At 59.1% G+C, this 24,651-nt stretch overlaps 1 protein-coding gene across 1 annotated transcript in view; it reads right to left on the reverse strand.

The window, feature by feature from the left end:
* The window catches only part of PIK3R5 (phosphoinositide-3-kinase regulatory subunit 5), a 38,987-nt gene that overhangs the window by 14,132 nt on the left and 204 nt on the right, over nucleotides 1–24,651 (reverse strand). Inside the window, 2 exon segments of the mRNA XM_030962168.1 lie at nucleotides 271–371; nucleotides 3,955–4,064. Coding sequence (XP_030818028.1) covers nucleotides 271–371; nucleotides 3,955–4,051 — 198 coding nt within the window. The 5' untranslated portion in view covers nucleotides 4,052–4,064.

Genomic DNA, 24,651 nt, shown 5'->3' on the forward strand with positions numbered 1-24,651 from the left:
CCCAGGCACTGCAGGCAGCCTGGGGAGCTGGGCAGGACAGAGGAATCCAGGGGTGGAATCCGGGGGTGGAATCCAGGGTGGAATCAATCCAGTCGGTGGAATCCATCCAGGGGGTGGAACCCATCCAGGGGGTGGAATCCATCCAGCGGTGATGCCCAGCAATATTTAAGGACCCCAATCTCCAGCCAGCTTTGCCCAAGCCCATCCTGAGCAAGCCACGGAGCTGCCGGTGCCTCAGAGCCCTCAGCTCCCCCACCAGCCCCCAGTCACCTCCTTGGTCTTGGCCAGGATCTTCTCCACCAGGATGAGGTAGTTACCGGCGTCCCGGCTCACCAGCTCCTGCAGGCTCCAGCAGTTCAGGCACAGCCCGGCTGTGGGGACAGAGGCACGGTCACTCATGGCCCTGTGGTCACTCATGACCCTGTGGTCACTCACAGAACCATGGTCACTCACAGAACCATGGTCACTCGTGGCTCCACAATCACTCGTGGCCCTGTGGTCACTCGCAGAGCCATGGTCACTCCCAGCCCAGATGTGGGGACAGAGGCACGGTCACTCATGGCCCCATGGTCATTCACAGAACCATGGTCACTCCCGGCCCCAGGCAGCAGCATAGGCAGCCCAGGGCACACCCTGTCCCCACCTGGGGCTGGGGCAAAGGCAGGACTAAGCTGGGCTTAGTCCAGGGCACATGGCAATGCCCAGAGCAGGCATGGCACATGGCAGCACCGAGAGTGGGCACGGCGCACAGCAGTGCCAAGAATGGGCACAGCACACGGCAGTGCCAAGAATGGGCACAGCACACGGCAGCACCGTGGGCGGCCTCGGAAGGATGAGGCTTTGCCATTTCTTTTCTGAGAAGTGCCCCGAGTGCCCTCTTCCTCCTCCGCCTCCCGGAGCAGCTCCTTCCTGGCCTCGGGGGTGGTGTTTCCTCTCAGAGTGGGCACCGGGCAGGTCGGAAATCCAGAAGCACCGAAGCAGAAATGGCACACCCCGAGCTGCCCTCGCCCACAGTGCTGGGCACGGGTCCTGGTGCTGTCAGAAGTGACACCCACGGTGTGGGGGAAAAGCAGAAGACTCCGTTTCCTCCTCCCCCAGAGCTGCTGGCACCATCTCCTCACCAGGGGAGGTGGTTTCACCTGGGGACTGCCCCAAGGAAGGGCCAGCTCGGGGCAGCTGGGTCAGGGAGGTGCCCAAGGACAGGCGCAGCCCCAGCACCCCTTGGGGAGGGCAGCAGGGCAGCCTGCAGCTGCTGAGACACGGGAGGTGGACGTGGATGTCCAGCACAGGGCACCTCCTGGCACTGCCACCCAGCCTGGGCAGAGACTTCCACAGGAAAACCCAGCACAAACCAGGAGAAATCAAAGGGTAAAATCTGCCAGGTCCCCAGTGATACCAGAGCCAAGCCCAGGGCTCAGCTTCACCAAAAACTCATTTTTTAATTTTTTTCTGCTAACCAGCAATCAACCAAACATTCTTCTTGCTTTTCACACTCTAATTTGACCATGGTGTCTCTCCTGCAGTACAAAGCAAGGCCAGCCCTGAAGAGGTTCCTCCACAAGGAAAAGATTTTCCTCCCAAGCACTTTTCTAACAGGATTTTCATGAGTCACAGACAATTCATTTTGATTTGGTTTCTGCAATAAGTTCTGCAGAAAGATCTTGTGTTTACACCTGCCATGGGCTCATCCAGGCTGTAAATCTGGGATGGCCAAGGCCTCATAACTCCTCCTTGCTGACTTCACAGCCCTCAGCTCCTCATCCCTCACTCAGGGAGAACAACGTGTTGGAAAGGATTACTCACCCTCTCTGGAGCAACCTTGTGTGAAAGTTAGCACAGAAAAATAAAGTTTTAAATGATTTACAAAATTCAGCAAGATCTCAGCCAAAAGACTGTGACATCGTGTGTGTTATTTTGGTGTATGGAATGGGTAAAAAAGAGGGGAAAGCAAAGGAACTGGGAAATAGAAGTGAAAAATGAGGGAGGTGCAGGTTCCAGCTCAGCCAAGAGCAAGATGAAAGGATTCACTGACTTGTGAGGATCAGCCCTGTCACAAACTACAGCCTGGACAGGACAGCAATAATGAAACTGTCATTTGTGGCTTGGGGAAGGATGTGACAACATCTCTGCCCAGGCTCTGGAAGGCAGCAGGGGACAGCTCTGAGAGCTCTGCTCTCTGCTTGCCCTGAGCCCTTCCTGCCAGCAGAGACCAAACCCTGCCCAGCTCGGCACGCTGCGATGGGACAGCAGCTCCTCAGAGGCAGCAGCGACAGGGAGGGGCAGCCCCGGGAGGGCTCTGGGGGTCCTGGGGGTCCCCAGCAGGGACAGGGAGGGGCAGCCCCTTGGGGTCTGGGCCAGAAGGCAGCCGGGCTGGGGGTCAGAGGCCCCCAGAAAAGCAGCCCCGGGAGGCTCTGGGGTCCTGGGGGTCCCCAGCAGGGACAGGGAGGGGCAGCCCCTTTGGGGAGGGCCCCCGGGGCTCTCGGGGGTCCCCAGCAGGGACAGGGCAGCCCCGAGAGGGCTCTGGGGGTCCCCAGCAGCAGCAGCGGGGCTGGGGCACAGCAAAGCCACCAACACCCACCCAGGGCACGCTGCAGATTCCTGGCAGAGCAGGAATGATGACAGGGAGATTTCTGAGGTGCAAAATGCCCACAATTCTCCCAGGAATGTCGGCTCCTTCTGCAAAGGCCAGGAGAGGCACAGCAAGGGCCTGGGAGCCAGGGGACATCACTGGGGTGGGGCTCATGGGGGGTCAGCACAGCCCCCAGCCCCAAGCCCTGCCCTGCACACCCCAATCTTTGCTGATGAGCTGCAGAAACGATGGAGGCGAAGGACTGGGGTTGGAGCTGGGAGTGACAAAGGAACTGATTGATGTAATCACAGCAGAGGTGGGCTCTGGGCACACACTGCCCTGCTCTGGGGGCACAGGGGGCACACAGGGCTGCTCTGGCCATGCTCTGTCACCGTGCCAAGCACGAGGCTGCGCTTCCAGGAACCAGCAATGTGGGTCACACTTCAGGGCCTGTTTCCCAGAGCAGGGGAGAGAAAAGGACACAGGAATCTTGGGCAGGACTGCCCCAACCCAGCCCCCAGGTGATGCTGCAGCATGGAAATGGCCGGGCTCCAGTGGCTGTGAGGGGTGGCAAAGGGATTCCTCTGGGAGCTGGCAGCAGGTAGGATCCTGTCTGCACCTCTTTGTTGGTCTTGTTGGGGAAAAGAAAAGCAGAAAGGGTTGAAAGAACTGCAGAGACAAGAAGGAATCAGAAGCTGACAGCCCCCAGATTTCATCCACAAGAGGGTTTGGCAGTGATTTAATCACAGCTACGAGGCAGGAAGGTCAGAATGACATTCAGAAATTATTTCTGCTTGTTGCTGCTCTGTCCTCACCACGCCAGCCCCAATCCCTTCACAGCCCCCTGAGCAAGGCTCAGTTCTTTATGGCCACCACGATGGTATCTGAGCCAGGGCTGGGCTGATAACAACATCCCTGTGCTGATAACAACATCCCCGTGCTGTGTGTGACAATGCAGCAATCCCAGACCTGCCTTGAGGGCAGGGAGCACGGCAGGGTTGGCTGATTGCACAGAGGAGCTTCCCTGGGCTGAACAGAGCCCTGTGCTCTGCCCAGCTCACTCAGGGACAGCTGACACCCCACACCACTGCCCTGCTGATCCTTACATGGCCAGACCTGCCATGACCTGTTCAGGGCCTTGGAACATCTTTTTATTCCAGCAAAATGCCCAGGAGCACAAGCCAGGCTGGATGCTACCTCTGACTGAGCACTGCAAGGGGAAAGGCCTCCAGCAGCACCAGCAGCTCCCCTAATGCAGAGCCCTGGGTGAGACACCCCAGCAGGGACAGCACCAGCAGCTCCCTGTGAGCCAGAGCCCTGGGTGAGACACCCCAGCAGGGCTCAGGGGACCCCAGAGAGAGAAGGCCATGGTTAAGGTCACCTACCAGCCCATCTGCTGCTTGCAGCGTCCCTGCCCAGCCCGTGAAGGCACCGCTCCAGCGCGTGGTGGATCCTGTCCTCCGTGCACGTGGTGTGCTGCATTTTAACTCATCTCCTGGATTGAAGGGGAAAGAAGGAGGAGAGTTAATAAAGGGTTGCCCTCGGTGGCTCCAGTGTTCACTGGCCATGGTCACAAACCCACCCCAAGTGGCAGGGAAGGCTGCAGAACTGTCCCCTTGCTGCCACCCAGCCACCGTGAAGGAAATTCCACGTGCCCTTGTGGCAATGGTGGAAAACACCGAGGGGATGTGAGCCCAGCACACGAGGACATTGTGAAATCGTGCCTGCAGCCCTGCCACATCCCACTGTGCTCCAGGGCCCAGACTGCCACCTGAACCGTGGCTGGCAGAGCCTGTGCTGCCCAGGAAGGTTTTATCCCAGCCAATCCACATCATGTCTGGGACACCGGGGCAGTAACAGAGATGTTCCTGACCTGAGCAATCAGAGGTGCCCAGGTGCCCATTCCCTCCTGCCCTGCAGCCCAGAGGGACCCTGGGGCAGGTGTCCCCCTCTCCCAAGGCACTGAGATGGGTCCAGCCAACACATTCTCTGCCTCTTGTTTAGAAGCGACACAAATGCACAAAAACAATCGAGTAAGAAGAAATAAAAGCTGCCAATCCTACAAAACCACATGCAAGGCAGCACTTGCTTTGAGCCTGGACAACACCCATGCCACACAGCCACGTCATTCCCAGAGATCCTAAACCACCCAATTCTCTGCCCATTTGGCCTGGATTTGGGGCCAGCACCCAGCAGTGGCTGCGCCCACCACAGCCTCACCCACCCCTGTCCCAGAGCCACTGTGACCTAGCAGAGGCTCCAGAGCCCTCCCTGCCCCATGTCCCCAGCACGGCCACCTCCACCCAGCCTCCACTGCCAGCAGCTCCCTGGCAGGGCTCAGGAGAGCTAAGCCTGGCTGCTGGAGCTCCCTGGGAGCACAGCGAGCCACCTCCAGCCCTGCCCCAGGGAGAAGCACCAGCAGCTCCCCAGAGGTGACAGCAAACACCCCGAGCACCACTGATCTGCCCAGTGCCAGTGCTCCCCTCACCCCAGAGGGGCTCCTGGGCTCCTCCTCACTGCCAGAGGCTGCACTGGCTCTGCAGCAGAACCTTTACCTGTGCCCAGTGCCAGGAGTGCTGCGGTGCCACGAGGGAGCGCGGAAATCGAGCCCAGCACTCGGCCAGGCTGGAGGCAGGAGAAAGGCAGTGAGTAAGAGCCCAGGGTGACTCACAGACACCCCTGCACCAACCAGCTCAAAAACCAGCTCAGCCCTCGGGGGGGAACGGGCTCCTCACCCCACAGCAACCCCAGCATCCCTTCCCGCATGCCTTGGCACACAACGGGAGGGAATGTGAAATAAACCCCACCCTGATATTGCTGTCACTGTCAAACCACAGAACGCACTCCTGGGGCAGCTTTTTCCTGCTGTGCCACGGACCACACGGGAGCCTGAGCCTCCTCTCCCAGGGCAGTGCTTATGGAAGCATTTCCCGTGGGAAAGGCCTGGCTTCGTCCACCAACAACGGAGCCGAAACTTTGCTGCTGTCCCCTCCTTGCCACCCACGCTGAGCACGGTGACAGGGGACAGCTCTGGAGAATGCAATCTGACTTTCAGGAGCCCTGTTAAGCATCTTGAGAACATCGAGAAAAACAAGTGCTGAGGTCAAGGGTTTGGAAAATGCTTCGCTTTTTGTGAGGGTGTTGAGAAGCCCCATGTGGCACCACCCCAGTGATGGCTCAGCCCTCTCCACACAGCAGGGACAGTGCCTTTGTTTCAGAGTCCCAAGTTCTCAGAGAACCCTGCCCCAAGGTTTTGCCCCATTGTCAACAGATGCCCAACAATTCCCAGCATCAGGACTCAGGGCAAGGTTGAACCCCTCCCCTCTGAAGGTTTGAGCATCCTAAAGGGCAATCTATAATAATTAATTATTATAAAATATTTACTTTTTAAAATTATTAATTATTATCATAAATTTCTAACAAGTTATTTTCTTAAAAACCACTGATTAAAGTTAGTGAGAGAAGGCCCAGCACACCAAAGCTCAGCTTGGGAAGTATCCCAAGATTATCTGTGAAGCTGTCCTTGCGTGGGTGCCAGACCCTTAGGGAATTTCCATCCAGGATTGCTTAGTTAAGAGGCTTCATTCATCTCTGTGGGACACAAAGGTGAGCAGACAAATTAAATATTTCTGTTAATTAACACCAATCTAGTAAACATTTACCCTGTGGTGGGAAGTGGGAACCTGCTGACCTACTGGTTTTAGATTTTCCCTTGTCCTGCTTGAGGCAGAAAATTTGTAAAAGCAAAAAAAATAGTTTTGAAACAGCATGAAAAAGAATTATCAACAAAACCCATCTTTTGCTGCTGAGCTGTGAAGCCACCAGAGGCCACGGGAAAGCCTTGGGGCATCACAGCTCCCTGACAAGGACTTTCCTCTCAGCTGGGACCTGCCGGGGTTCCCCACTTGCCTCCACGCCCTGAGACCTTTCCCTGCCAGGATCTGCTCCATGCCCAGGAGCAGAAGGTCCCTCAGGAGCCAAGGTGACACCAGCAGCTCTGCAGGGCTGGGACAGGGCACAGAGCTGCCTTTCCAGCAAGGACAATCCCTTCTCTTGGGTTGAGGTCCACCTGAGCCCCATCTCCAACACCCAGGGGACTCCTCTGAGCTCCCCCTGCAGTGGTGGAGCCCAGGACCAGAGGGGAGAGCTCAAAGAGCCAAAATGAAGCAGTGAAGAGGATCAGACCCCCCTGCAGGACACCCCTCACCCCCCAGCAGAGCAATCCCCGGAGCCTGGGGGCTCCACCACCCCCAGGAAAGGCTCCAAGGCCAGGAGAGTGGGACCAGGCAGACATGGAGCAAGCTGAGATCTTGAGATCCCAGCAACATCTCCTCGGGACAGAAAGGACCTGCCAAGGACCTGCCAAGGACCTTCCAGAGGGGATCCCGCAGCTCCACCAGCACCTGGAAACCCGCGGGTACCCTCGGGCCGGGACAACGCCCTTTCCTGCCCCGATTGTTCTGGGGCTGAGCATCCTGGGCAGGAAATCAGAGAGGAAAAACAAAGCCCTGGGCCCGCGGGAGCAGCTCTGAACGCACTGCCCAGGTTTGGGGACAGTGGCAGTGGGTGCAGGGACACGGATGCCTCGCCTGGGTTGGTGCCAGGACGTGGCTCAGCACCCAGAGGGCTTTGGGCACCAGGGGAACCAGAACAAGGAGCCCGATGAGGCTGAAGGAAGCAGGAGCTTGGGTTGATGCTGCAGAAGGAAAATCATTTGGTCTAAAGCAAAGGGATCCCAGAGCTGTTTTCAAGGTGAGATCCTCAGAAAGGAGGATCACCAGCTCCTCTGAGCTCCAGCTCAGCTCTCTGCCTCCTCCAGCTCATCCTGGGGAGACAGGACAGGAGCTTTGGGAGATCCTCACTGCAGAGGAAGGGCTGGACACGGAGCTGGGCCCTGGACACAAAGCTGGGCCCGGCACACTGAGCTGGGCCCCACACACCGAGCTGGGTCCTGCACACCAAGCTGGGCCCTGGACACCAAGCCGGGCCCTGCACACCGAACTGTGCCCTGGACACCGAGCTGTGCCCTGCACACTGAGCTGGGCCCTGGACACCGAGCTGGGCCCTGCACACCGAGCCGGACCCCGCACACTTAGCTGGGCCCTGCACACTGGGCTGGGCCCCACACACTGAGCTGGGCCCTGCACCGAGCTGGGCCCTGCACACTGAGCTGGGCCCTGCACACTGAGCTGCAACCTGCGACAGCAACCTGCCACTGGGCTGGGCCCCCGCGGGCCCTCACCGGCTGGGCCCGAGATGGGCCCGCACACCAAGCGGCCCCACCCGGGCCCGGCAGTGCAGCAGCACGTGCCCAGTACCTGCTCCTCCAGTGAAACTGTTTTTCTTAGATTACAGAAGAGAATCTTGAGTTTCAGCTGTTTGCTTGCAAGATTTTGCTGCCTCCCCTCCACCTCGCAGAGGAGCCAAAGATAGAAAGCCGGAGCGAGGGAGGGAGGGAGGGAGCAGCTGGAGGAAGCCTTTGTGGGGCACAGGGCAGTGTGGGGAGAAAGCTGCGATTTTCAAGAAAAACTTCACCTCAGTGTTTGTCAGCGAGCGAGAGCTCTGCACAGAGCAGGAGATGAGGCTGATAAGATGTTCGCTCAAACCACAGCAAGGCAGGGTACCAGGGGATCTAGGAGGCAGCTGGGTTGACAAACATCCTCCCAGGGTGCCTGAAGAGGAGGCTGTGCCATCCAAAGCCCGGCTCAAACAGGGCCGGGGCACAGGCTGCTGTGACACTGAGGGTGAGCATACACGGCAGGGACCGTGAGGGACATTCCCTCCCTGGGCTGTGAACCCTCACTCCAGTGAGTCCCCACTCCCTGAGCCAACGGGGGAAGAGGCAGCAGAGGAGGAACACAGAGAATCGTTCCCAAAGAGCGCCTTGGGCAGTGATTTCTTCTCAAAGCAGAAGATAAAACTCCTGGCATGAGAAGAACATCTCTTTCTGGAATAACAAGAGCACCTGTGCCTGCAGGATAACGGTGCTGAGGGGTAGGAATGACACAGGACATCCCACTGCTCACAGGAGGAAACGAAATCCTGAGTTATGAGTGGGAAATGATGTTTTGGAGAGAGGAGAGCCACCAGCCTTGGGAGAAAGAACAGGAGCAAGCCCTACCCAGGCAGGCTTTCCGAACTGCAGCACCTCATTTACACCAGAAATGTGATAATTGGGGAGCTCTCAAAGAGCCCCAACTGCAGAGTTGCCCCAGAGCCAGAGATCAGCGCCTGCTCTCGCTGTCACTGAGAGCTGGGCTGCAGGAGAGGCTCCCACCGCGGGTCAGGGAAAGCACCTAACGTGCAAAGCAGTTTCAGAGTGCTCCGAGTGTCAAACAGCACTTACAGAACGTGACACAACAGGGGCACAGCAGCAGCAGTGTTACACCCAGGGCTGGCTGCCTGCTCCCCCTGTACCAGCACCAGTGTTACACCCAGGGCTGGCTGCCTGCTCCCCCTGTACCAGCACCAGTGTTACACCCAGGGCTGGCTGCCTGCTCCCCTGTACCAGCACCAATGTTACACCCAGGGCTGGCTGCCTGCTCCCCCTGTACCAGCACCAATGTTACACCCAGGGCTGCCTGCCTGCTCCTCCCGTACCCAGCATCCCGTAACCCCGAGCAAGGGCACCCAGCAAGCCCCAGATGCCCAGCAGGACAGGGCTGACCCTGCTGTGGGACCCGCAGAGGGGAGAGGACGGGCTCAGGCTCAGCCCCAGCCCGCAGAGGCAGCGCTGTGCCCGCTCGGCACCCGCGGTTTCATCGCCGGCCCCTCCCGGCACAGCCCGGCCCTGGGACCAGAGCAGGAAACCCACAGGGGGCTCAGAACAGCCTAAGACGAGTCAGCCGCACTCCAAGCCCTCCATTCCAGCAGCGGGTGTCGCTGCCAAGGGGTTATTCAATGGGATTTCCCAAATCCCAGCCCCAGGATTACCTGCGGTAGCAGCCACGGCTTAAGGCTGGGCTCGGGAGGTGAAGGATCTGTGAACGCCAGAAAAATAAACCCGAGAGTGAAAACAAACAACAACGGCTCCAAAGTGCAACCGTCTTTGTTTGGGAGATTTGGAGATAAAGGCTCCACTGAAAGAAAGGAAAAAATCCAAAATATCAGGAGCAGAGAGCCAGCACTGCCCACCCCAGCTGCCCTCGGCTCTGGGATGTGCTGTCCTCCAGCTGATCAAGGCACAGAGAGGCTGCTGCAGCATCAGGAGCAGGACTCACAGCACCCCCAGGGTGAAACAAGCCCGTGGGGGCTCCCAGCATCACGAACAGCTGCCAAGGGGGCACCTCTGCCCCATCCCTCCACAGGAGCAGCCCTGATGATAACGGAGATGCGTGACCTGAAATTTAGGATTGAGTTGTCCCAAGGGTGTGCAACCAAAGCTGCAAACTGAACCACAGGAGGAGCAAAACCAGGGCTGCAAGAGACTCAGCAGAAAGAACAGAATAGTCTGAGAAACTGTTCTGAGGTGAGGGAATTCCTCAGTGAATGGAGAGGATGCCAAAGAAATCAATCTGCCCAGAGGGTGCACAAGGAGAGATGCACTCAAGGAGGGTGCACTCAAGGAGTCAGAACAAAACCTTGCAACTCATAATTTCAAAACAGTGTTTGCCCTCATCTGCCTGTGATTCAAAAAGCAAAAATCGAGCCAGAAAAAAATGAAACTTCTCACTCCTGATCAACAGAGACGTTTTGCTCCACACATCAGTTTAGATTCACACAGCAAAGAGCAAGCCCCCAGCAGGCCAGCCCTCCCTGAGAGAAGTGGTACCCAGCCAGGTGTTTCACCTGCCCCCAGTGAGGATTCCTGTGCTGCTTTGCGCTCCTGCAGCATCCCTGAGACACCCCAAACCCGGAGCTCCGACTGCTCCTGTATCTCCAGAGCTCCCAGTCACTCAGTTCCACTCCCTGCGGAAACACTGGTGGCTCCCGCTGCAGCTCCCGGTGCCCCCCGGCAGGGACCAAAGGACCCCGGAGCTGATGGGGGTCCCGGCTCCCTCGGGAACGTCCCGCACTCTCCAAATTAACGCGGGAGGTGAAAGACATGGCTAATTAGCCTGCCTGGCCCCTGCTCGATGAGGGGCAGCCAATTAGCGGCAATTCGCTGTCCCGGCGGCGATGAACACTCGCTGCTGCTCTGGAGGGCAGCTCCCACGGGGAGAAGGGCAAAGTGCTCTCGGTCCCGGCTCTGAGACCCCTCTCCGGTATTTCTGCTCTCGTCCCCAGCTCTGGGACACCTCGCTGGTGTTTGTGCTCTCCTTCCCAGAGGAGAGCAGAACATGTTTCTCTCTGTACCCCCAAAGCTCCTTCCCGGAGCCGCGGCAGCTCTGTCAGCACCCCGGGGCAGCCTTGGAGCTCCTCCTGTGCCGGGCACTTCGCTCCTTGGCACAAACATCCCGAACTGAAATCAGTGACCTGCCCGCGGTTTTCTGGGGGTGAGGAGCTTGGGGGGCACCTAAAGCTCTGTGTTTCAATGAGTTGTTGAGCTTTTCCCTGCCCCACAGCTCCATCTGTGACTCAGCAGCGCCGGGAGCATCCCCCGGGCTCCCCGGCTGTCCCAGTGCCCAACAACGGGGACAAGGACCCAGCACTTGTCACCTGCCAGGCTGCTCATCCCTGAGGGAACACAACACAGGCTGCTGCTGTCCAGTGCTCCCAGAGGGACCCCCAAGTCCGTGATCAAAGCCCAGAGTTGGGTGAGGCCTCTCTGTGCCTCAGTTTCCCCTCCAGCAGGAGCAGCCGAGGCTCCTGCTCAGCACAGTCCCTCAGCTGCAAAGGTAAAGGTCAATTTTCTTTCATCCTCTCACGTTTATCTCCTACTGTACCCTTCCCAATCCCACTTATTAACCTGGCAGGCAAAGCTGGCAGAGCAGGACATGCCAAAAAAGCATTTTTATAATAAAACATCCTAATTCTTCACCGAGGTTATTTCTAACCCGCAAGAACCACTTGCCTTAACCAAGACATCCTGCCCCGGGCACCCAGCCACCCATCCTCAAAGTCTCTGAGCAGCAAAACAATGACACACAGCCAGAAGTGCCCATGCAGCAGCAAATTGCAGAAATAAAGCTGCACACGAGAACACCACGTGTTCCCAGCAGCACTGCAAGCAGGGGAGCTGTGCATTTGACCACTCGGACCAGAACTGCCCTGGAACTGCTTTGTTTTGTTGTTTTGTTTTTTTAAATCCCAAATTTCTCAGAAACAAAATACAGAACTGCCTTGTTCAGAGTCTTGCTGCTGCAGCAAGCACTCAGCTCAGTAAATCTAATTAATGAGCCAGGAAAAGTGTCACTCGTTTGCTAACTACTGCACCCGGGGCTGCCAAACAGACAGATAAAGGATTTAGCTGGGGCCCATTCCAGCCAAAGGAGCTGGGAACCTGGCAGGGAGAGCAGGAGATTAGAGGGGGCTGAAAAGAAACGGGGAGGAGGGGGAAAGGAAAAACATCCCGCTAGATTAGCACTTTGCAAATGCAGGCATGTAAATCAGCTTAGGTTGGCCATAATGCCACCCTTGTGAGCATCTGGGCACAGCAGCGGGCAGGGCCTGCCCTGAGTGGGGCTGAGGGCCTCAGAGAGCAGCTCCATCACACACAGCAGCTCCATCACACACAGCAGCTCCATCACACACAGCAGCTCCACAGAAAACAGCAGCTCCATCACACACAGCAGCTCCATCACAAACAGCAGCTCCATCACACACAGCAGCTCCCCCAGAAAACAGCAGCTCCATCACACACAGCAGCTCCCCCAGAAAACAGCAGCTCCCTCAGAAAACAGCAGCTCCATCACAAACCACCAGCTCTCTCTCAGAACCACCAGCTCCCTCTCAGAACTCAGCCCTGCTCTCTCCAGCTCTCAAGTTTGCACAGGAAGCCAATTAGGGGAGACCTGGGAACAGAGGAAGATTCATAATTGCAATTAAGGCTTCAAAGGGCTGGTCCCAAGCACAGCCACTGCAGATGGAGCTGGGGGAGGGAAAATCCCAACAAACTCTTGGAAACACAAGGCTTTAGGATCCCCCCAAGCTGGAAGAGCTCCTCAGCCCCAGAAAAAGGCATCACCTGGCAGAGAAGGACTCAGCCCTGAGGGGCCCAGGCATTTAACCCCAAGAGATTTGGGGTTAAATCTGCATCAAAGGGATCCAGCATTGTCCCTTACTTCTGCTGACCCTGATCCTCCATCCCATCCCATCCCATCCCATCCCATCCCATCCCAAGATGTCCTCGTGGCTCTGGCTCCAGCCATGGATCTGCTGCTCCACTGTGCCCTTGGCAGGAGAAAGGGCTGAGAAGAGCTGAGAGAAAAGGAAACTCACCCGAGGTGCCAGGGCCACCCCTGGGGATGTGGGCAGAGCACAGAGGGGCTGCAGCAGCAGCTCTTGTGCCCCTCAGGACGGCTCCACTCTGCCCGTGCCTGCTGCCAGCCCTCACTGGCACTTCCCTGTGCTGGCACCTCCTCTCCTCACACACTCCCAGCTTCCCTGCAGCCCCTCCCAGCCCCTCTGAGCAGCTGGAGAACACCTGGCTGGGGCAGGGGCAGGGCTGGGGGCTCGGGCTGGGGCTGCTCCCCTGGCTGGGGCTGCTCCTTCTCCCTTCTCCCTCCCCCCAGGCCCCCAGAGCCCCAGCAGCTGCTGCAGGAGCCCCAGCCCAGGCTCAGGGAAGTGCTGCTGTGGGACCCCAGAGCCCACAGGGACAAGGTGACCCCCCCAGTCACCCACAGCATGTCCCAAACTGCTGCTGCTCTCCCCCACAGGCCCAACTCCTCCTCCTCATCCCCCTCGGCTGCCCTGGGGAGTCGTTCCCAGGCTCAGAATCTGTGGTGTGACCTTGGAAAGTCCTCTGTGTCTCTGGAAATGCTCTGGCTCTGGGTGTTTTTGCATAAGCTCCTTTCCCTGGGATGTTTTGCCCACGTAGGGCTGGGTAACCAAATGAGGTCAAAGAAAATTCCAGCCAAAAGCCCGGCAGCCTCAGTGGGAGTGGCCAAGAGCATCCCCAGGAGCACAGGCTGAGGGCTGAGCAGCACCAGAGAATGATCCCAAGTGGGAATACTCCTGTGGAAACCAGCAGCATTGCACGGGATCCAAAACAACCCAGGGGGGAGCAGGGACATGGGATGGTGCTTCCCAAGGGTGGAGAAACAGGAGAAGGGAACTCCCCAGAGCCTGCAGAGCCTGCAGCCCCCTGTGCTGGGGTCTCCTGCCATTCCAACACTTCCCAGCTGAGCAGGAAGCCCCGGGCCAGGAGCTGAATCCCAAATCCATCCCCACCCAGATCCCAAATCCATCCCCACCCAGATCCCAAATCCATCCCCACACAGATCCCAAATCCATCCCCACACAGATCCCAAATCCATCCCCACACAGATCCCCCTCCCCAGCTATGGCTGGACACGGTTTCCAAGGGCAACCCACACTTCTGCAATTTCAGAGATCTTCTTACCCCACCTTCCATGTGCTGCCCCAAAAGGAGAAGTGCTCGGGGCCAGGGGGAAGTTGTGGCGCCCTTTCCTATCCTGGAGAGGATTTCAGGCGCCTGCCACATCCGAGGGGCAGCTCTGGCCACGCTGTAGGGCTGGCGCTGCACAGGGCCCTGCTCTGGGGCAAGCAGTTCCAGGAACACCAGCAGCCCAGAGCAAGAAAACCCAGAAATAAAGCCCAGACACAAATGGTGTGGGCAGAAACACCAGGCTGCCCCTGAAATAGAGCCCAGACCCAAATGATGGGGCAGAAATGACCAGGCTGCCCCTGAAATAAAGCCCAGACCCAAATGATGGGGCAGAAATGACCAGGCTGCCCCTGGCACTCACCAGATACCCCAGCAGGGTACATGGGCACAGAGGGCTGGGCAGGGAGGGGCAGGAAAGCAGCTCCAGGGCCAACCAAGGACTTTGGGCTGCCCTAAAGGATGGCACACGTGGGCAAGCTGGGCAGTCCTGGGCAGTCCTGGGCCTTCCCCCTGGTTTGAGGGGTCAGCTCCCCCAGGCAGCAGCAGAGCCTGGAGAGCCCCTCCTCCCTCCTCCCTCCCTGTGTGTGCCCACCTGGGCTGAAAGAACAGCTCCATCCTCAGCAGCTGCTGCCAGATCCGAGGGGAAGGCTCTTCCCACCACCCATCACCAGAGCCTGCTCCCTTTGCTCAGCACGAGGCTCTGCTCTCCACTCTGGAGCAGGCTCAGCCATCACTCCTGTCCTGCTCTCCACTCTGGAGCAGGCTCAGCCATCACTCCTGTCCCTGCAGCCACCAAAGCCTGGATTTCTGCTGCCACGATGGAAATTCCATCCCCGTGTAGAGGGAAAGGTCTCCTGCATCCTTTCCCCATGGGGTTACGCCCCGTTAGCAGAAGCTTTCTCCAGCACACCCAGAAGTGGCTCAGGCCTCATTCACTCTTTACAAGTTCCTTCTGGAACTCTTTACAAGTTCCTCCTGTAGCTCATCCCCAGAGAGGCACCCGAGGTGTTCTCAGAGGGACTGTCCTGAGCACTGGGATTACAGAGCATTAATTAGCAGGGAGAGCATCCCAGCAGTCCCAGGGTCAGAACACAACGCCCAGAAAATTCACATGCCCAGAATTCCCACCTCGTTGGGAGTTACTGGGGGAGCTGAACACAAGATCTGCCACGGCCAAGGGCTCCCATTCCCCCTGAACAAGGGGGAAAATCGACTTTCTCAGGGGGACCAGGTCCTCGGGGCTTGCAGAGGAGGCCATTCAGCAGGAAAACCCAGTTCCCCTCCAAAAACTCCCCAGAGCACAGCTGCTCAGAGGGAGAACCCGCTGGGGGACTAAAGTCCTCACTCAGCACCAGCTAAAGAAGGGAACTGCCACTGCTGCCCACAGAATATTGATCTCCACAGGGATGCAGCTGAATGAGGCTGGCCAGAGCTGGCTGTGGCTGGCCAGGTGCTCCCTGAGAGTTTATTCATGGTGTGGTTGGGGTTGGCAGGGACCCTGTCCAGCCTGAAATCCTTGTGAACTCCTGCCCAGCCAACACTCCTGGTGTCCTGTTCCTCACAGCACCAGAAACGCCAGGGTTATCATCCTGAGCCCCAAAAAACGATGGAGTCCAAGCAAGAGGAACACCAATAAAGCATGCAGTGACTTTGGAGCGCCCCATCATCTCTGTGCTCTGCTGTGGAGCTCCTGGGGGCTCTGGGTCTGTCCAGGAACAGGAGCCATTGCCTCCAACAGTCACCTTGGATGGGGGTGGAGAGACCACCGAGGACATCACCACCCCATCCCCACCCTGCCCCCTCCCGGGGCTCTGGGAGTTTGGCAGAACTCAGCCAGCTCTGTTCTCCTCCTCAAAAACCCCAAGGCCAACAGAAATGACACAGATCTGATGTGAGTAAGAGCTGCCCAGTTTTATAGCTCGGTTTTCAGAGAGGAAATGCTCTTGTTCCTGGCAGCAATTCTGAAAACCCCTGGCCACATGATGCAAGAGTTAATTTTAGCCTCCACCAGTCATTGTCAGCTCAGGGGAGGCTGAAGTTCCACCCAACATCACAGGCAGTCCTGGCTCCAGGTGCGATCCCAGGAGTGAGGCTGGGGACAGCCTGGCGTGGGCACAGCCTGACAGGAGGTGGCTCTCCCCAGCAGGGTGGGATGGAAGCCCCAGGCTCCTCTCCAGGGAGGGTGGGAGCTCAGCACACCCTGTGTGTCACAGGGGGAAAGATAAAAAATCCAGCAAGTGCATCATCCAGAGAGGGAGAAAAGGTGTTTCCCAAAGTGCAGCAGCAGCAGCAGCCTGAGCTGTTCGTGCTGAGGAGGAACTGAAGGACTCAGCAGTGGCCAGTGACCCCTCCCAGCACCCCCAGGGACAGGCACAAGGGCAATCCCTGCTGGGAGGGGTCTGTGCCCACTCACGGGGCAGAGCTGGTGAAACCCTGGGCATGTTCAGGCTCAGCAGGAGACCCTCCCAAATTCCTGTGGGACACCTGGAGCTGGTGCTGAGCTCCTCCCGTGAGCCCCTGGAGGTGCCCCAGGGAAGGGCTGGGATCAGGAGGGTCCCAGCACAGCCCCGTGTCCCCCATGCCCACAGCAGCTGCCCCACACAGGGCCCTTCTCTGGCCATCCCTGGGAAAATCCCTTCTCACTGTGCAAGGTCACGTGTGGGTGGCACTGTCACCTCCAGAGCACAGGGAAACACCAGAGCTGCCACACCAGGAGCGCTGCCCCTCACCATCCTGTGTTCTCTGAGCCTGCCCCTGCACCTCCAAACCCTTCCCAGGGTTCCTGACCCATCCTGTGTTCTCTGAGCCTGCCCTTCTCCTCCAAACCCTTCCCAGGGTTCCTGTCCCATCCTGTGTTCTCTGAGCCTGTCCTGCCTCTCCAAACCCTTCGCAGGGTTCCTGTCCCATCCTGTGTTCTCTGAGCCTGTCCTGCCTCTCCAAACCCTTCGCAGGGTTCCTGTCCCATCCTGTGTTCTCTGAGCCTGTCCTGCCTCTCCAAACCCTTCCCAGGGTTCCTGTCCCATCCTGTGTTCTCTGAGCCTGTCCTTCTCCTCCAAACCCTTCCCAGGGTTCCTGTCCCCACAAATGTCCTGTGGCTCCTTACTCTGCCCCCCTGGCTCACAGGAGGGACGGGGTTGGGTCTGGTGGGTTTTCTCCATTGAATAAACATCTCCCAGCCTGGATGGGGCCAGGGACCATCCCGGGTGGCACAGGGTCCCTCCCAGAGGGGACCCCAAGCCCTGCCCCACTGCCTTCCCCGTGCAGCTCCCTCCTGTGCAGGAGCTGATCCCAATTCCTCCTGGCTATTTGGAAAAACAAGTTTACACGTGAGGTTTCAATTGACACTGGCTCTGCTGAACTCCTCCAGCTGTGACACAAAGTAAGTGAGAGACAAACCTACAAACAGCAGCGTGACCATTTCTGAGGGCTTTTTGTGAGCTCTAATGCCAAACCCACTAAACAGATTAACTTCCAGCATAAACAAGCAAGTAAATCTTTCCCCCAAGGCCCTGTGTATCCAAAGGAAGCTTTAGAAGTTGCTTCCTGCCATTGTGGAGGCCCTGCTGGGAACCCAGGAGCATTTCAGTCCCTGGCTTGGTTGCCCAAACCCTTCGGATTGCTCCCAGCACCACTGGCTGCAGCGCCACGGGGACAGATGGTGGCAGGGACGTTTCTGTCCCCATCACCCTCAGGCAGGGGCAGGTGGGGCTGGAAGTCACAGATGATGGCAGGGAGGTTTTGTGCCCATCACCCTCAGGCAGGGGCAGGTGGGGCTGGAAGTCACAGATGGTGGCAGGGACGTTTCTGTCCCCATCACCCTCAGCCAAGGGCAGGAGGGGCTGGATGTCACAGATCTTGGCAGGGAGGTTTTGTGCCCATCACCCTCAGCCAGGGGCAGGCAGGGCTGGATGTCACACACCTGCCAGGAGGGTGTGAGCCCCACCTGGGGGGTACAGCCACAGCTCCCCCATGCCAGGCAGGGCAAGGAAGGGAGGAAGGAGGTCTCCAAAGGAGGGACTGCCCAAGGACAGGGGCACCACCCAGCAGTGGCCAAGGCCAGCAGGCTTCACCCCCTGAGCGCCCTCACACAGCCAGGGCAGCATCCACTCCTCCTTGGGAGGGAGAACAACAAACCCAGCGCCTGAGACCTTTCCAAAGGTGTGTGCACCCCTGGGAGGCTGCAGGCTCAGCGCTGGAGGCCACTCCTGTGTCCCAGAGGTGCAGGGGGACAGGGGACAGTGCACAAAGGGAAGGTGCTGGCACTGGGGACCTTGGGGCAGCCCCACCACGGTGAGCCAGCTCCAAGCCCTGGGCTGGCCATGCCTGAGGGCAGGGCCCTGAGCTGGACCATCCTCTGGGCTGGCCTTGTACAGGCACAGCTACATCCCAGGCAACCCAAAAATCCATTGAGAGCACAAGGCAAGAGGTGCCCCCTTCTCCACGTGAGGAACCTGTCATGACTCTCTGTCCCCTCTCCCCAGCTCAGGGCCGATCTGGAGGGGACACCACGGCCACAGGTGACACCAAGAGCAGCCCAGCACTAAAGAGAGAAATCCAGCTGGGCTGGCACAGCCCTGACCTCAGAGCAAGCTCCCAAATTCCTCCAGGCACCCAGCACAGGAGCAGGGAGCTCAGCACAGGAACTTTCAGCCCCAGGTCCTCCCAGGACAGGCTGCAGCTTCCTGGCACGGGGGCTTTTCTCCCAAAAGGGGCAGAAAAAGGGCTCCTTCATCACAGCCCTGCTGCTGGGAGCTGAGCAGTCCTTCATCCCAGCCCTGCTCCATCCCAGCCCTGCTCCATCCCAGTCCTGCTCCATCCCAGTCCTGCTCCATCCCAGCCCTGCTCCATCCCAGCCCTGCTCCATCCCAGTCCTGCTCCATCCCAGTCCTGCTCCATCCCAGCCCTGCTCCATCCCTCCTGGGAGCAGCCCTTCATCCCAGCCCTGCTTCATCCCAGCCCTGCTCCATCCCAGCCCTTCATCCCAGCCCTGCTGCTGGAGCTCAGCTGGCAGTGACTGTGGGCACTCCATTTCCAAAGGCTGCCCCTTCATCCTAAAACACCATCCTCATGGTGATCCCTGCTTGGAGCCCACCTGGAGCAGGTGGGACGGTGTTCAACCCTCACCTGGAGCAGGTGGGATGGTGTTCAACCCTCATCTGCAGCAGGTGGGACAGTGTCTAACTCTCACCTGGAGCAGGTGGGATGGTGTTCAACCCTCACCTGCAGCAGGTGAGACCATGTTTAAGTCTCACCTGCAGCAGGTGGGATGGTGTTTAACTCTCACCTGGAGCAGGTGGGATGTAATTTAACATTCAATATCCTCCATCATTTCTAAACCAGCAACGGGATCTGGCATCTCAGGGCCAGGGGGTTCCCAGGCTCTGGGCCATAAACGTGGGTTTGCAACCATTGCTCCACACCCTGGAGTTCCCTGAGGGAGCAGCCCCCAGCACGGAGACGAGACCAGCCTGGGGACAATGCCCAGTTAATGAGCAGCCCTCGGGGATCATTGACCTTGTTGGCTTTGGTTGCAACCCAGCTAATTGATCCAGGGAGGCCTCAGCAGGACCCCACAGCTGGATGAGGAGCAGCAGGGATCTCCCACAGCTGGATGAGGGGCAGCAGGGATCTCCCACAGCTGGATGAGGAGGAACAGGGATCTCCCACAGTGGATGAGGAGCAGCAGGGATCTCCCACAGCTGGATGAGGAGGAACAGGGATCTCCCACAGTGGATGAGGAGCAGCAGGGATCTCCCACAGCTGGATGAGGAGCAGCAGGGGTCTCCCACAGCTGGATGAGGAGCAGCAGGGGTCTCCCACAGCTGGATGAGCAGGGGTCTCTCCCCGGGCTGGAATTCCCTCATTCTCACTGCACACCCCTCACACCTGAGAGATGCTGTGAGTGCCCCAGGCAGCTGCACACTGTGTGTACACATTTAGGAGCTCTATCAACACAAAGACACCGAGAATGAAGAAACATTGGCGGGGTTTCACATGCACAGACTGCCAGAAACAATGAGAAAAGGGAAATGCCACCTGAAAGGATGGGATCTTGTTTGCCGAGAAGCCTCTGGACTGAGAGTTTAAATAGACACAGAGCACGGGGGAAGCAGCTGAAAGGGGAAGCGTTTCAACCTAATTTGAGACAACAAAGAATAGGCCTTTGTGGAAGGGATGAAAACACTTCTGCAGGCCCGGAGCAAGGCGCCTTTCCCAAAGCAGCAGCAGCAGCAGCCGTGCCCCATCCGCACAGCCCCGCCTGGAACGGCAAACACGGCAGGGAAAGCACCCGGAGCAGCCACACGGGCCCTGCAGCAGAGCTCACAGCCACGGCAAATCCCTCCCCCGGCAGCTGCTGGGGCAGTCACAGCATCGGGCTGAGCTGAGCCCTTCCTGCTCAGACACAGCAGCCGCCAGCGGCGTGACCGGGACTGGGACCGTGTCCTCTGTCCCCCGGCATCCCCCACATGGGCTGCTCCTGCCAGCTCTGCTCACTTCTGCTTCAGCCCACCCCAAACCAGCTCGTGCAGCATTCTGGGGGCACCCAAGCTGCTCCCAGCCCAAGCACTGCGGGGATTCTGAGCAATGAAACAGAGCGTTCGAGGGGGAGCCAAGGCCCAGCCCCACCTCTGGTACAAATACAGACAGAGCCCCTGCGGCACAGAGTCATTGACAATTGTCACCGAGACTTGTCACTGCCCCAAACAGCCAGGGAGCTCTCTCCTATCCCCCTCCTCGCTCCGCCAGCGGCTCCCTTCTGCCGGCCAGAGCCACCTGCGGGCCTTTCCCGGCCGGCACAGGGCGGGAGGCAGCCCCGGGCACCCCGAGGGCTCCAGCCCCGTTCCGGGAAGGAGCAGCCCAGGTGGGAGCGCTCAGCCACAGCTGCCCCGGCAGGTCCGGCCTCCAGGCTCGGCTTTACCAAGCCAGAGACTGAATCTGGGTGAGCTCTCAGGCGCTGCAGGTTCAACACAGCTGAAGTGAAACCAGCTCAGCCGCGGGCTCCAAACCCCCCAGGCTCCCTGAGCATCGCTGTGCTGCGGCTGCACAGCCCCAGCTCCGGGCTCCAAACCCTGCCAGGCTCCCTGAGCATCGCTGTGCTGCTGCTGCACAGCCCCAGCCTGTCCCAGGCTCCCTGAGCATCGCTGTGCTGCGGCTGCACAGCCCCAGCTCCCATCCAGCCGCACATCTGCCATCCCTGCCGGGCATTCCCGGCCCCAGCTCCCATCCAGCCGCACATCTGCCATCCCTGCCGGCTCTTCCCGCTGCGCCAGCCGCCGGGAGCCCAGCAGCCGCAAGCTGAAGATGCTTTATTTTTCTTTTTTTCCTTTATTTTTTTTTCCAGTGGCAGGGCTTGAAATCAGAGCTGAACAAGTCTGAAGGAGCTCCCGCCTGGCCTCTCATGTATTCCAGATGCACATGCTCCAATCGCCGCTTGCCAAACAGGATACGAGGCGCAAGGAAAGAAAGCATTTTATCTTCAAGCTCTTCCAAGAGGGTATTAGAAACAATGGGGAGGAAATACAAAATTAACACTAGAGAAGAGCAATTGGCAGTGCCCTCGCGAGGCTGTTCTTCATTACAAGGCTGCCTATTCAGCGGCTTTCATGAGGAAAATCACATTGCAGAGCCATTCCCAACAGTGTCCCTATTTCCTAATTAGGCTTCGCCAAAGAGCTGCATCTCTGAGTTCCCGCCCGGCGCACAATCACAACAATTACCATTTCATTGCACCCGGCCGCCGAAAACACCGCAATTAAAGCATCTGAGGAGTCACACGGGCGCGTCAGCAGGGAGACAAGTTCTCACGTCGTGCTAATTGGTGCCAAAGACGGATCAGAAGGACGGGAACGGCGGGGTTTGGTCTCCGTGCTGGGAAAGGCGCTCCGGAGCTGCGGCCGCTCCCGCCAGGAGCCGCGGACGGGGCTCGGTGCCAGCGGGGAGCGCTGGGGACAGGTCCTGTCCCCGCTCGGGGCTGCGGCACCGGGAGATGCTCTCCGGGTGCCCGGGAATATCCTCGGGTCACACCCCCGTACCAAAGAGCCCTCCCCAGTCCGGTGACGCAGCCCTGCGGGGGTGGCAGATGTCACCTGGAGCCCCCGGCCATGGCTTTGGGTGGGTGGGACCTGTCCTCACACCGGACACGAGGGACGGGACAGGGAGGGGGAGTCCTGAGCCTGGGAGGGAAGCTGAGCAAAGGAAAGGGAAGGGAAAGAGCTGCAGGGCCTGGATTGCACCCACAGCTCCCGTTTCCTCCAGGCAGTGACATTTCCAGCCCGAAGCAGCAAAGCACAGAGCTGCAATGTGGGCAGCAGTGCGATGCCCAGGGAGCTGGGGGGCAGTTTCCATATAAACCTCATGCTCTCTCCCCATCCTCTCACCTGGAAGCTCAAACCGCTGCTGGGAGCAGAGCTCAGACACAAAAGGAGCCTCTCGCTGCTCAAAAGCACCTGGGCCACTCACCTGAATGACACCTTCAGGCACGATTTTCCCCTTGCAGAATAGAAATGCAAAATTGGGCAGCCCCACTGCTCAGCGGGCACCCAGGAAAGAGAAGTGGAAACTGCTCCAGGCTGAGCAGCAGCATGGCAAGGTCCCCGTGCCGAGCTGGGCTGTCCCTGGTGCCCAGCAGAGGCAGAGCACTGACGCTGGCAGCGCTCAGCCCCGGGGCTGCTGCAGCACGGGCAGCTCGCCCTGCCAGAGCAGCTCATCCCGCTGGAGCAGCCGCTGCTCCTCTCTGCCAGCACTTCCCACTGCTCTCAGTTCTTCTTTCTCAGTGCAAAACCCACATCTTCATTTCCACATTCAGCAAGAAGGCACTCGGGGCCACTTCTGGTTGGTTTCTGTCCCAGCTGGATGCCCTGATCTCCCCGGGGAGGAGGGAGAAGCAGCGGCACCATCCCACAGCCCGAGGTGTAGGGCTGCCCCTCACCCAGCCGAGGCACAGCAGAACTCCGCTTCTCCCCCTGCAGGGGCACCTCCAGCACCTCTCGTGGCCTTTCCTCTGCCCGGAGCAGCTGCAGAGCTGCGGGAGCAGGACAGGGGTGCCCACACAGGGCCGGGAAAGGCAGAGCCCTGAGCTCACATCCAGCCCCCACCGCAGCACACCTGGAAAGCTGCAGAGCATCCCCGGCGTCACCGGAGCCCTCCAGCCTCACACAGCCACCGTGACTGAGGGACAGAACCGCTGCCACCACCACAGCCCGGCTCTGCCTCCTTATCTTCTCACCTTTCTATGTTTGAGCTCTAATCTGAGCAGCACCCCGAGCTCCAAACCACTTTGCAACCAGGTTTCGGAAACACTTCACAGCTCCATCCGAGTGTGTGCTTTGAACAAGAGCAAAACCCAAACACCAAACCAAGAGACCTTTCTGACAGCAGGAAAATCAAACCCTTAACATCCTGCATAATCCCTGGAGTTTGCATGGACCGAGATTTAGAAAACTGACCTGAATGGGAAAACAAACCAAACTGCAGCTGTGCAGCATCAGGGCAGGCAGCAGGAGCAGCCCCAGCCCGCAGCTGCCTGAGCAGTTTCGCTGCCCCGGGAGCAGCACGGCCCGAAACCAGCCCTGAGCACCGCTATCGGTGCTGGGGACAGCAGCCAGCTTGTCACAAACATCAAAACAAAGCGCTGAAAGCTCTTTTCTCCCGCTTTCGTTAGTGATTTGAATCAGCAGAGCCTTTTTCTCCCTCAGGGCCCATATCTCCAAAGCAGCTGTGGGGGAGCCGGGCCGGGCAGGGGCCGGGTGGCACTGGTGGCACTGGTGGCACTGGGAGGCCACAGGAGCACCTGCTGGGAGATGCTCTCGGCAGGCACCGCCAGCAGCACGGGCTGCTGAGAGAGGCAGCGCGGGCACGGCCGGGGCTGGCGCGTGTCCAGCCCCCGATGCTGGAGGGTGACGCTGCTGAGCTTGTCACATCCCAAACCACATCCTGTTGCCAAAGCAGAGCCTTCCCTGGGGCTGCTCCTCAGCCCCCCGGGCTGCCCGGACCCGGCTGAGGAGCGACAGGCGGCCGGTGACCTTTGGGTCCCTTCAGGGCAGGGCTCCTGTGCAGCGCCCGGGTGAGTCACTGCCCGCAGCCCTGCCAAAACCCCGGCGGGGAGCGGAGAGCCCCCGGCATTTCCCGGGGACCCCGCCGCGGCACGGGGGTCCCCTGGGGCGGGCAGGGCCCCACACCTGGCCCCGAGCGGCAGCTCCGTGGGGCCACGCGGAGGAAAACAAACAGAGAGTCCCGAAATGAGTCACAGCAGCCGGGCCGTCCCCACCCGGGGTGACACCGGCTCCTCCTGCCCAGGCACGGGCTGCAGGGACACCGTCCAAGGGTGCCAGAGAAACCCCAGCCCGGGCAGTGACATCCCGCTGGTGGGTTTGAGAGGTGCCCCCAGTTACATACGAGCCCCGCACGCCGCCGCTTTCTGTCCCCCCATTTGCAGCGAGTCCCCGCCAGCGGCACTGCCCCTCCGGGCACAGCGGTGCCCAGCGCACCAAGCCCCAAGCCGCGGCTTTCACGGACACCCGGGAACACAAGGGAGCTCTTCCTCCACGCACACGGGGTGTACGGAGCCCCCCGCCCCGGTCCCCCCGGGCTCGGTGCGTGCGCTGTCCCTCACCCTGGTCACAGGGACAGCCCG

The sequence above is a fragment of the Camarhynchus parvulus genome, chromosome 18, assembly GCF_901933205.1.
Source record: "Camarhynchus parvulus chromosome 18, STF_HiC, whole genome shotgun sequence".
Taxonomy (NCBI): Eukaryota; Metazoa; Chordata; class Aves; order Passeriformes; family Thraupidae; genus Camarhynchus; species Camarhynchus parvulus.